Source organism: Anomaloglossus baeobatrachus, unplaced genomic scaffold (genome assembly GCF_048569485.1).
Source record: "Anomaloglossus baeobatrachus isolate aAnoBae1 unplaced genomic scaffold, aAnoBae1.hap1 Scaffold_462, whole genome shotgun sequence".
NCBI lineage: Eukaryota > Metazoa > Chordata > Amphibia > Anura > Aromobatidae > Anomaloglossus > Anomaloglossus baeobatrachus.
Window position 1 is genome coordinate 95,533 of NW_027443961.1, and position 12,929 is coordinate 108,461.

General features: G+C 44.4%; 1 protein-coding gene across 1 annotated transcript in view; it reads right to left on the bottom strand.

Moving 5' to 3' along the window:
- Positions 1-587: 587 nt before the first annotated feature.
- The window catches only part of LOC142280717 (uncharacterized), a 67,656-nt gene continuing 55,314 nt past the window's right edge, over positions 588-12,929 (bottom strand). The window contains exon 5 of the mRNA XM_075332772.1: positions 588-8,066. Coding sequence (XP_075188887.1) covers positions 7,378-8,066 — 689 coding nt within the window. The 3' untranslated portion in view covers positions 588-7,377. The remainder of the gene's footprint in view (positions 8,067-12,929) is intronic.

A 12,929-nucleotide genomic window follows, 5' to 3' on the forward strand; every position in this document is an offset into this window, starting at 1 on the left:
GATGAAATCAGAAGACCCCCTATAAGAACAAGATCAGACATGGTGACATTAATGTAGATTTGAGGTGCAGATTCTCCAGCACAAATCTGGAGGAGTTTATTGTACATTAGAAGAGATTAATTTTCTTAGCATGTAGAAAAAAAATGGCCTCCTGTCCTCGTTTGTTTCCTGGGAAACTAGGTAAAAAAAATTAGTAGGGTGGGGGCACCAAATGCATGTTTTGCACAGGGCACCATTCAGGCTAAGGCCGGCCCTGACTGTAAATCACCCTTCCAAATCAAAAACACATTGTCTATAAAACGCCTCCAAATAACCGCACACTGTGTCTAAACAGGGAATGTTGATATACAAAATGATCTTTAAAGCCAGGCATAAAAATGTTGGCATACGGTGGGGCCACATTAGACCCCATCACTGTACTTTTCTTCTGTAAATGAAATTGATCACTTTAAAGATTTTTTTTTTTGTCAAAACCATAGCAATAGATTAATACAAGTCTAACTGCCCGTAAGGAGGAATTATTATTATTATAATTATTATTATTTATTTATATAGCACCATTGATTCCATGGGGCTGTACATGAAAAGGGGGTTACATACAGAATACATACACAACTTACAATAGATAGACTAGTACAGAAGGAAGAGGACCCTGCCCTTGCGGGCTTACATTCTAAAGGATTTTGGGGAGGAGATAGTAGGTGGGGTGTAAGTCTGGCGGCAGCTCCGCACGGTGGTGGGGCGGCAACTCCGCACGGTGGTGGGGCAGCAACTCCGCACGGTGGTGGGGCGGCAGCTCCGCATGGTGGTGGGGCAGTGGGGTCATAATTACAGTTGAGTCACAGAATTGTACTCATCTTTCTGACTTTGGCCGCTGTGAAAAATATGGGCGATATCTTGCCTTGTCAGTATACAGTATCTGGTTGAGCAGCTATAGACTCCTATTCAAAGAGTGAATCTGAGACAGGATATCGGAGTCAGCAAGTGGTTCAGTGTAACCAGCTTCAAAGGGAAAACCTCACCTCTCCAGCAGCTGATAGCTGGGACAAGTGTTATGATTCAGGGACCGAGGAGGATCAAAAAACGCGGAAACCCAAAAGGTAACAGAGTGGCTGGAATCTTAACGGACTGCAGACCTAATCCTGACACACAACTAGAAGTAGCCGTGGGACGAGCCTACGATGACCTAGTCGTCTCGACACAGCCGGAGAACTAGATATTCTTATAGATAGAGATATTAGAAAGCTAATCTGCCTCGGAGCAATCCCCAACGATATAGATAGCCCCCCACATGTAAAGACTACGGTGATGTAGGAAAACACAATACAAAGCTAAAAAACAGATTCAGCAAAGGTGAGGCCCAAACTACATGTATAGGAAAGGATAGGAAGGAGCACTGTCTGCAGCCGTAAAAACCCTAATAAATACCAGCACGCCTGATATGGAAAAACCCTGAGGTAGCACAACCTCTCTTTCACCATATCAGCACACGGTTACTGGAATCCAAAAACACTAATATAGATGAGGGACTGAATTAATACCAAGCATGACAAAACACATTGCAGAATCATGGAGTTAAGTATACAGACACTTCCAGCAGGGAATGATTCAATTCCACCAAGAGCTCCACACAGACAAAATAGGAATCAAGCATTAGTATCAAAACCGAAAAAACAACAAGAGAGTGAAAACAATTAGCAGAGGTACAAAGACCACTTATCTGAGAGAGGAGTTCTGGTAGTGAGCAGGGCTGGTTTCAGAATGTCCTTAACACACAGGATATCCATTGAGCATCGGCAAGTAACAGGAGAAAACTGCTCAGCTATATAGTCTAATCAGAAATACCTGATTGCCAGTCCTCCACAGGTGTGTGGCTTTCATTCCACACATCAACTGCACTGACCACAAGAGTGAGCCCCAAACTGGAAAATGTATTCACAACAGACAAGTTATTGGCACAATGAACCCCCTGCTGTGAGTTCAGGATTCACAGTCTTCAGACAAACAGGAGACATAATGCCATAAGGAGTTATGAAATTATTGCATGTCCTAGCCGTACATTGATTATATTTCCAGGACCGTGGGGACAGGCCGTACACACACATGGGTCTCAACTCTCTCCAGCACCCCGAGGTGGGGAGATACGGAGAATGGCTAGTAAAAGCCAGGCAGTGAAGCTGTATTTGGTCTCCAAGCATAATTAGGGCCTGTCCAGATCCAATGGCACCAGAATAGCCTCTCTACGACCTCCCAGCTAGAAGTTCTGACCTATTATAGGTTTTTGGGAGTTTTCATCCATCAGACCCAGGGGAGGGAGACGAACAATTCAATGGGCGGGAAAGGGAGTTTCTGACCAAGAGCTTATTTCCAGGGTCAGGCAGTCGCCAAATGTTGTTTTCTAGGGAGGGTACGCTGTGTATCGTGGTGGAAATAATCGGAAACCCCTGGCACCACACACCTCCCATATTTCTGCCTGCACCAAGGCCTAAACATCTACCTGGTAAATGACTTATTTAAGTCTACTTATACCTCTTGTATTACCTCCTGTGTCTGCCTATCTGACCATTGTATCTGTATATCCATTGTGCATATAGTGTTTTGTCTAGTGTGCCCTGAAGGCGATTAACTATGTAACTTAATCCTGGGTTGCTCTGTTATCTCGATCCATTCGAGTAACATCACCCCATACATCACCACACAGACCCACGCTAAGAATATAACCCCCTCCTCAACGCAGCCCCCAAGCACATAGTCCCACACACGTAACATCAGCCACTTGCCAATGCCCCATGTGAGTAAAATCACCCATTTCCCTATGCAACCCCCCACCATGCAGCTCTCTTAGCACAGAGCCCCCTGCACATAACATCACCCTTCCACACACATGTAACATCAGCCCTCCTGCACGCAACCCCACGCAAACAACATCAGCACCTAGAATGCAACCCCATGCAAGTAATATCACTCTTTCCCACGCAGACCCTCCTAGCACACAGCCTGATACGATTAAAATCACCGCCTTTCCAATGCAGCCTCAAGTGTTAACATCACCCCCTTCCCTATACAGCCCACCAAGAGTCAAAAAAATCACCCCTTCCTTTCCCACGTAGCCTCATGTGAGAAACATCACCTCCTTCCCCCACAACAAGGAACATCAATCTCTCAGTACCCATGCAAAATCCCAGCACACGCTCCACACGAGTAACATAAGCCCCCAGAATGCAGCCGCAAGAAATTAACACCATCAGCACATGGAAGAAATGTCAACCCCTGCTCTATCCTTCAAGCTGCACATCCAAGCCCTCTTCACCTCATGCAGACTACAACTCAAAAATATCTCCCGGATCCGTGCTTTCCTTAACCAAGAATCAGCAAAAACATTAGTACATGCCCTCATCATCTCCCGCCTCGACTACTGCAACCTCCTGCTCTCTGGCCTCCCTTCGAACACTCTTGCATCCCTCCAATTTATCCTAAACTCTGCGGCCCGCTTAATCCACCTTTCCCCTCGCTATTCCCCAGCCTCGCCACTCTGCGAATCCCTCCACTGGCTTCCTATCACCCAACGACTCCAGTTCAAAACATTAACCATGACATACAAAGCCATCCACAACCTGTCTGCTCCCTACATCTGTGACCTAGTCTCCCGGTACCTACCTGCACACAACCTCAGATCCTCACAAGATCTCCTTCTCTACTCCTCTCTTATCTCCTCTTCCCACAATCGCGTACAAGATTTCTCCCGTGCCTCCCCCATACTCTGGAACGCTCTACCTCAGCATATCAGACTCCCCCCTACCGCGGAGAGCTTCAAGAGGAACCTCAAGACCCACCTCTTTCAACAAGCCTACAACCTACAATAGCCCTCAGTCCAGTACACTACTGCGCAACCAGCTGTGTCCTCACCTATTGTACCATCACCCATTCCCTGTAGACTGTGAGCCCTCGCTGGCAGGGTCCTCTTTCCTCCTATACCAGTCTGTTTTGAACTGTTAATGATTGTTGTACGTATACCCTCATTCACTTGTAAAGCACCATGGAATAAATGGCGCTATATAATAATAAATAATAATAATAACCCCTTTCCCCAAGCAACGCTCCCAGCAAGTAACCCTAAACAGTGCCTCAGTCCTCACACTTCTGCAGCCCCTCGGTCCTCTCAGTGTAACGTACGCAGCCCCTCAGTCTAATAGCTCAGTCTGCACTGAACTGAAGAAGACTTCGCCCCTTCGCCTGTCCATTTATTTTGACAACGGACAGGATAAAGATTCCCAGATCACATCAGGACTACAAGATCCCAGGCACCTTCAGCTGCACCACAACCAATGTGATGTACTTAATTATATGTACAAAATGTCCAACTGGGGGTCTGTATGTAGGGGAGACAGGACAACAGCTCAGGACAAGGATGAATTCTCACCGCCACACAATTAAGGAAAAAAGAATAGATCTACCTGTGGCCAAACATTTTTGTAACTCAGACCACAGCATCATGGACATGAAATTGCTGGTATTGAAAGGGAATTTCAAGTCCCAGAGAGATAGGAGACTATGGAAGTACAAACTTATGATGACCTTTGACACATTCAGAGCAGGAATGAATGTGTCTCATGGATTCATGTCTTTTTACATCAGTCAAGAGATGTGCTCCTCTGACCATCTGAGCGCGTCACAGCCCTGGACCAGACCCTAATCAGAGGACAATGAAACTTTCACACTGAACTGCAGCAATATTTATGGCCACAACAGTTTGCCCCCCTGCCATAGTGATAGTTCTGTTTCATATAACTTGGGTTTGTTTTTTGTTTTTTTTTACTGCACTATTCTATGTCCTGTTGTGTATAAATATGTGACTCTTCAGATGTTGTGTTATACCATGCCTGATGAAGAGACCTGAGTAGTCTCGAAAGCTTGCTATTATTACCATCTTTTCAGTTAGCCATTAAAAGGTATCAACCACTGAGGACTTCAGTTCTTTTGAACAACTTTTTATGCCCTTCTAAAATCATGTAAAACACAGCAAACGGACTCCAACCACAGTCTCCCTCTTTTCCAAAAATTGGGCCACACACACCACTTCACTGGCATCAGTTGTCCCCCAGTTGCAAACTTAAAAAGTTGATTTGCATGAAGCACTATCAAAAATCCACCAGCCTTTAGTTTCCCCTGGATGACACAGGGTAGAAAAGTCCTTGCGGATCCATGACTTGTTCATCTTGATGAACGTTAGTCTGTCCACATTGTCACTGAACAGATGCGTGTGCTTATCTGTCAGCACACACCCAACAGCACTGAAGACACGTTCCGAGAGAACACTGGCTGCGGGACACGACAAGATCCCCAAGGCGTAAGTGGCAAGCTCAGGCAATTTATCCAGATTGGAAGCCCAAAATGAGCAAGGCTCAGGTTGCACAGTAATGGCATCGATGTTCACTTGCAGATACTCCGATATCTGTCTCCTCTTTTTACTCGTCCAGCTCTTTTGTTTTCGCATGAGTATATGTCCTTGTCACTTTTCCATGTGTTTGTGGTGTCTTGTGAGTTGTTTGTCACCTTTTGGACACCTTAGAAGGTGTTTTCTATGTGTTTTTATGTGTTTGTGTTTGCCTGCCATTGTTTTCAATGGGGTTCAAATTGGTTCGTCGAATGTTCGACGAACATGTTCTCCGTTCGACGAACCGAACCGAACTTGAACTCTAGGGGGGTGGCTCATCTCTAGTTGCTAATCCTTTTGTGTCACCCGCTGATAATACGTGGGATCAGATAGGATTCTAAAAGCCTGTGCTATATAGTCTGATTTATTCTGTAGGACAACCCCCCTTTATCCGCTGGTCTGATAATATCATTATTCCCTTTTAGTGAGTTTAATGCCCTCTTTTCAGATCTGGATAAGTTCCAAGGAATATTTCCACATCGGCTTTTTAACAGGTTGAAATCCTGAAGCACCATTTTACAGAATGTGTGTAAATTGTGTCCTTTACTTTCCGTTGGATAAAAATTAGAGGTCCTTTTAAAGTCAGTGTGTAAGAATTGATCGGTGACCGAATAACCTAACAGTGTACTATTGGATGTCGCCCTACCCGCCATAATGGTATAGTGTCTCTGCAGAGTCAATTTTCTAATAAATGTCTGTAGATCGGTAAATAAATAAAAATCTTTTATATTAAAAGTAGTACAAAAAGAAAGGCCCTTATTAAGTAAAGAAATTGCAGCAGTAGTAGGTGTATACGAAAGATGAAATATATTATTTGTCTTATTTAAGCATCCAGCAGATAAACTTTTTTCCCTTTTCTGCTTTGTTTTGGCTCCAGTTCTGGTCCCTCTGTAACGCTTTTTCTTTTTACCGACTTTGGAGTTAGATAAGTAGTTATCACATTGTTCTGACCGGGGGTGGCCTTGGGTAAAAAAAGGCACCAATGTTGCAGCATTAGTGGAATTATCAATAGTGATAAGTTTATTATGATCACGTAGTCTAGAGGATGAACCAGGGGTTGCAGTAAAATCGTCTATATTATAATGAATGGAGAGATCAAGCAAAGCACATCAGACTCTCCCCTACCGTAGAAAGCTTCAAGAGGAACCTCAAGACCCACCTCTTCCAACAAGCCTACAACCTACAATAGCCCTCAGTCCAGTAGACCACTGCGCAACCAGCTCTGTCCTCTCCTATCGTACCATCACCCATTCCCTGTAGACTGTGAGCCCTCGCGGGCAGGGTCCTCTCTCCTCCTGTACCAGTCTGTTATGTACTGTTAATGATTGTTGTACGTATACCCTTTCACTTGTAAAGCGCCATGGAATAAATGGCGCTATAATAATAAGTAATAATAATAATAAGTATTGTTACATGTGTTAGATACTAGAGGGTTGATATATGTATCAGATGCCAGAGGGTTAGATACAGAGTCAACTATTCCAATCTCCTTAAAGTTTCTGGAATTAGCTACCATCAAAGAAACCACAGATTTCTCTTTTCTCAATTTATCAATTTGCGTCTGAATGATAGCCAAATCCTGTTGTGTATCAGTGTTGGATATGTCTGTATTGGTATCAAAAACCTTATTATCATCCGAGGACAGAGTATTTGCCCACATAAGCGTTGTATTAGTAGTGATAGGAGCAATAGAAGAAGAAATGTGTACTTTAATAACTTCAATAGGAGGAAGAGATGAGTATTTCTCAAGGACTGTAGGGGGTAGTGGTCCGTACAGGAGGGGTCGCTTGGTCAATGTTTTGTGACCTATTGTCTCCACCACTGGCTAGTAGTGGTGATGACACACAAGGATCAGCAGAATGTGATCTAATTCTACTGAATTGCTGAAACCTAGTCTTGTTATATCTACTGTTGGTGAAACCCCTTGTGTGGTTAGAACCTTTTCACACAGGCTTTTCCCCTGTGTGAATTTTGTGATGTCTAACAAAGTCTGATTTCTGAATAAAACATTTTCCACACTCTGAACATGAAAATGGCTTGTCCCCGGTGTGAAATCTTTGATGCCCAACAAGTTCTGATTTCCGAATAAAACATTTCCCACACTCTGAACAGGAAAATGGCTTCTCCCCTGTGTGAATTTTCTGATGTCTAACAAGGTCTGATTTCTGACTAAAACCTTTCCCACACTCTGAACATGAAAATAGCTTCTCCCCTGTGTGAATTTTCTGATGCCTAACAAGGCTTGATCTCTGAATAAAACATTTCCCACACTCTGAACATGAAAATGGCTTCTCTCCTGTGTGAGATATTTGATGCTCAACAAGATCTGATTTCCAAATAAAATATTTTCCACACTCTGAACATGAAAATGGCTTCTCCCCTGTGTGAAGTCTTTGATGCCGGACAAATTCTGATTTCCAATTAAAACATTTCCCACATTCTGAACATGAAAATGGTTTCCCCCCTGTGTGAGATCTTTGATGCATAACAAGATCTGATTTCCGAATAAAACATTTCCCACATTCTGAACATAAAAATGGTTTCTCTCCTGTGTGAGATCTTTGATGCATAACAAGATCTGATTTCTGGTGGAAACATTTCCCACATTCTGAACATGAAAATGGCTTCTCCCCTGTGTGAAATCTTTGATGCCGGACAAGTTCTGATTTCCATTTAAAACAATTCCCACACTCTGCACATGAAAATAGCTTCTTCCCTATCTGATATTTTTGATTATCAATAAGGTTTGATTTTCGAGCAAAACATTTCTCACATTGAGGAGATGAAAACGGATTTTCATGTGTCTGAACTTTTTGAAGGTTAACAAGATGTGATTTCTTGGTAACACATTTCCCACATTTTGAATATGAAAATGGTTTCTCCTTTGTATGAGCCATTTCATGCTCCACATCACTTCCGTAAGTTTTATTTTGCTGACAATTCTGTGATAAATCGGAATTTTGGACTTCTTTGAAAAGATCTGATGATAAAGCTTTCCGAGGAAGGACTGGAGGTATATCTGGGACAGCAGCACGCTCTTCATATGTATCATGTGTGATACTTTCATCATCTGTTATAAATTCTGAAGATATAAGATTTCCATCTGAACTCCCATTACAGTCATCGGCTAAAAATAAACACAATGTTATTATTTTTTAATGATATTATCTTGAAAGTACATTTACTTTTTTAAACCAGAGCATAAATTAAATTAGGAAAAAATGTATTCTGAATCTCTTGTCCAATTTCGACATCTAAAGCGGGCTTTACACGCAACGACATCGCAAACGAGATGCCGTTGGGGTCACGGAATTCGTGACGCACATCCAGCCTTGTTAGCGACGTCGTTGCGTGTGACACCGCAGGAACGACTGTTAACGATCAGAAATATTCACCATATCGTTGTCCAGTCGTTCCTATCCCGATTATCATTGCTGTTGCAGGTACGATGTTGTTCGTCGTTCCTGCAGCAGCACACATCGCTCTGTGTGACACTGCAGGAACGAGGAACTACATCGTACCTGCGGCCGCACGCAATGAGGAAGGAAGAAGGTAGGCGGGATGTTCGGCCCGCTCATCTCCACCCCTCCACTTCTATTGGGCAGCTGCTTAGTGACGCCGCACAAACCGCCCCCTTAGAAAGGAGGCGGTTTGCCGGCCACTGCGACGTCGCTAGGCAGGTAAGTATAGTGTGACAGGTGTAAGCGATGTTGTGCGCCATGGGCAGCGATTTGCCCATGACGCACAACCGACGGGGACGTGTACGCTCGCTAGCGATATTGCTGCGTGTAAAGCCCACTTAAGAGTTACATCTTAGTTAATGCGGATCTCCCATTCCTAGCACCAGTTCTCTGGAATGTGCTACAGTAAATAATCTGATTGATTGTCACAATGTGATTGCAGGATAATGAGGGACAGGAGGCTCCTATACTGTCCCACACGCTAAGCTATTCCTAACCTGTGGATTACCCCTGAAGATGGAGACGCCCATATCTTACTATTCTTCTGACCAGATCTAATCTGTTAGGAAGGGGCAGTAGTATGATGGAAACACAGATTAAGGCCCCCTTCATACTCACGTGAAAATCACGCACGTGCCGCGAGACGCGTATTTTCCTTGCGTGTTGCGTTTGGTAAGTACGTGTCTCCGGTACGTGCGGGCCACGTGTGTTCTACGTGTGCTATCCGCGATAACACACAGAGAACCTGTAATTTGAATACTCACGTGGTCCTTCCTGCTGTCCAGGGTACTGATCTTCGGCTCCAGCCCCGCCCACTCCCCGCTGATGTTGCTTCCAGCTGAGAATAGGGGGGCGGAGATCAGCGGCTGTGACACCACGCCCACCTCCTTAACACGCTCATAATGTGCGGCGGTCGGCAGCAACTGTTTGCAGCGGAAGATTCTGCAGGGCTGGTGGAGGTGAGTATGTGTTTTTTTATTTTAAAATAATGACACGTGTTTCTCCGGCGTGTGTCACACAGGACCGCATCCACACTCTGTGTGGTACATGTGCGGGCCGCGTGACACCCGTGCTGCTGGAGAAAAACGGACATGCCTCCGTATGGAGCACACGGGCTCACGTCTGCTCCACACGGAGGCACGGGCCAATGGCTCAACACGTGCGTGCACATAAACCCATTTACTTTAATGGGTATACGTGTGCCCGTGTCTCCGGTACATGCGGAAACGGACGTAGCACATACCGGAGACACGTGTGTGTGAAGGGGGCCTAAGACAGACAGGACATATTGCAAACTCACAGAAATAAACAAACAGTGAGAGACTAAAGAGAAAAGCAAGAGCAGGAAGGCAGCGATAAAAAGAGAACAACAACAGCTCACAGCAATAATGCACAACAACTACCTGTAAAGGCCCCGTCACACACAGAGATAAATCTTTGGCAGATCTGTGGTTGCAGTGAAATCATGGACATATTGTTCCATTTGTGCACAGCCACAAACCTGACACGGATTGTCCACAATTTCACTGCAACCACAGATCTGCCGCAGATTTATCTGTATGTGTGACAGGGCCTTTTGTCTGGATCACAACAACTCACCAGACCAGTATAGGTAAATTATAGCTGGCATTAATGAAATAGCCCAGCCAGGATATACAGAAGGGGAGCGAATGATAATGTCTTTGATCACATGCTGTGGAGGAGAAAGTAACAAGCAGACTACCAGAGAATAACTCTTGCTAGCCTACCCAAGCCTGTGGTTCCTCGCCTGCATCTCCCTGTACTGCTCATAGACATCAGAGAAGTTAACATGTAGAGTACTAGAATCTATAATTTCCACAGATCCACAGATCCTGACACCACCATGACAGTTGTCAAAACCTGCAATCTCCTTGTAACATTGATCCACAGCATAGACAATTTAAAGAGATTTTTTTCGAAGACTAAAGGGTGCTTTACACGCTGCGACATCGGTAACGATATAGCGTCGGGGCCACGTCGGTAGTGACGCACATCCGGCACCGTTATCGACATCGCAGCGTGTGACACCAATGAGCGACAATCAACGAGCACAAAAATGTAAAAAATTGTTGCTCGTTGACACGTCGCTCATTTCCTTAATATCGTTGCAGGTACGATGTTGTTCGTCGTTCCTGCGGCATCACACATCGCTATGTGTGGCACCGCAGGAACGACGAACATCTCCTTACCTCCGTCCACCGGCGATGAGGAAGGAAGGAGGTGGGTGGCATGTTCCGGCCGCTCATCTCTGCCCCTCCTCTGCTATTGGTCGGCTGCCGTGTGACGTCGCTGTGATGCCGCACGACCTGCCCCCTTAGAAAGGAGGCGGATCGCCGGCCAGAGCGACGTCCCAGGGAAGGTAAGTCCGTGTGACGGGTGTTAGCGATGTTGTGCGCCATGGGCAGCGATTTGCCCGTGACGCACAACCGACGGGGGGAGGGTACGCTCGCTAGCGATATCGGTACCGATATCGCAGCGTGTAAAGTACCCTTTATATACACAGTATGCAGAATTATTAGGAAAGTTGTATTTTAGAGGATTTTTTTTATTATTGAGCAACAACTATGTTCTCAATCAACCAATCAAATCAAAATCAAGACTCATAAATATGAAAGCTTAATATTTTTGGAAGTTGGAGTGTTTTTTTTTTAGATTTGGCTATCTTAGGAGGATATCTGTGTGCAGGTAACTATTACTGTGCAGAATTATTAGGCAACTTAATAAAAACCAAATATATTCCCATCTCACCTCTTTATTTTCACCAGGTAAACCAATATAGCTGCACAAAATGTAGAAATAAACATTTCTGACATGCAAAAACAAAACCCAAAAAAATTAGTGACCAATATAGCCACCTTTCTTTATGATGACACTCAACAGCCGACCATCCATAGATTCTGTCAGTTGCTTGATCTGTTTACGATCAACATTGCGTGCAGCAGTCACCACAGCCTCCAGACACTGTTCCGAGAGGTGTACTGTTTTTCCTCCCTGTAGACCTCACATTTTATGAGGGACCACAGGTTCTCGATGGGGTTCAGATTATGTGAACAAGGGAGCCATGTCATTATTTTTTCATCTTTTAGACCTTTACTGGCCAGCCACGCTGTGGAGTAGTTGGATGCATGTGATGGAGAATTGTCCTGCATGAAAATCATGTTTTTCTAGAACGATACTGACTTCTTCCTGTACCACTGCTTGAAGAAGTTGTCTTCCAGAAACTGGCAGTAGGTCTGGGAGTTGAGCTTCACTCCATCCTCAACCCAAAAAGGTTCCACAAGTTCATCTTTGATGATACCAGCCCATACCAGTACCCCACCTCCACCTTGCTGGCGTCTGAGTCGGAGTGGAGCTCTCTGCCCTTAACTGATAAAGCCTGAAGATATTTCCCAGTCTTGACGTTTTATCTTACGTTTCTTGTTCAAAAGTGGTCGTTTTTCAGCCTTCCTTACCTTGGCCATGTCCCTGAGTATGGCACACCTTGTGCTTTTTGATACTCCAGTAACGCTGCAGCTCTGAAATGTGCCCAAACTGGTGGCAAATGGCATCTTGGCAGCTTAACGTTTGATTTTCCTCAATTCATGGGTAGTTATTGTGCGCCTTTTTTGCCCAACACACTTCTTGCGACCCTGTTGGCTATTTGCCATGAAACACTTGATTGTTCAGTGATCACGCTTCAAAAGTTTGGCAATTTCAAGACTGTTGCATCCCTCTGCAAGACATCTCACAATTTTGGACTTTTCAGAGCCAGTCAAATATCTCTTCTGAGCCATTTTGAGAAAGGAAAGGAAGTTGTCTAATAATTAAGCACACATTATATAGGGTGTTGATGTCATTACACCACAGCCCTCCTCATTACAGAGATGCACATCACCTGATTTACTTAATTGGTAGTCGGCTCTCAGCCTATACAGTTTGGAGTAGGACAACATGTATGAAAAGTATCATGTGATAAAAATACTCATTTGCCTAATAATTCGGCACACAGTGTAATAGTTACAGAAAGATTCCAG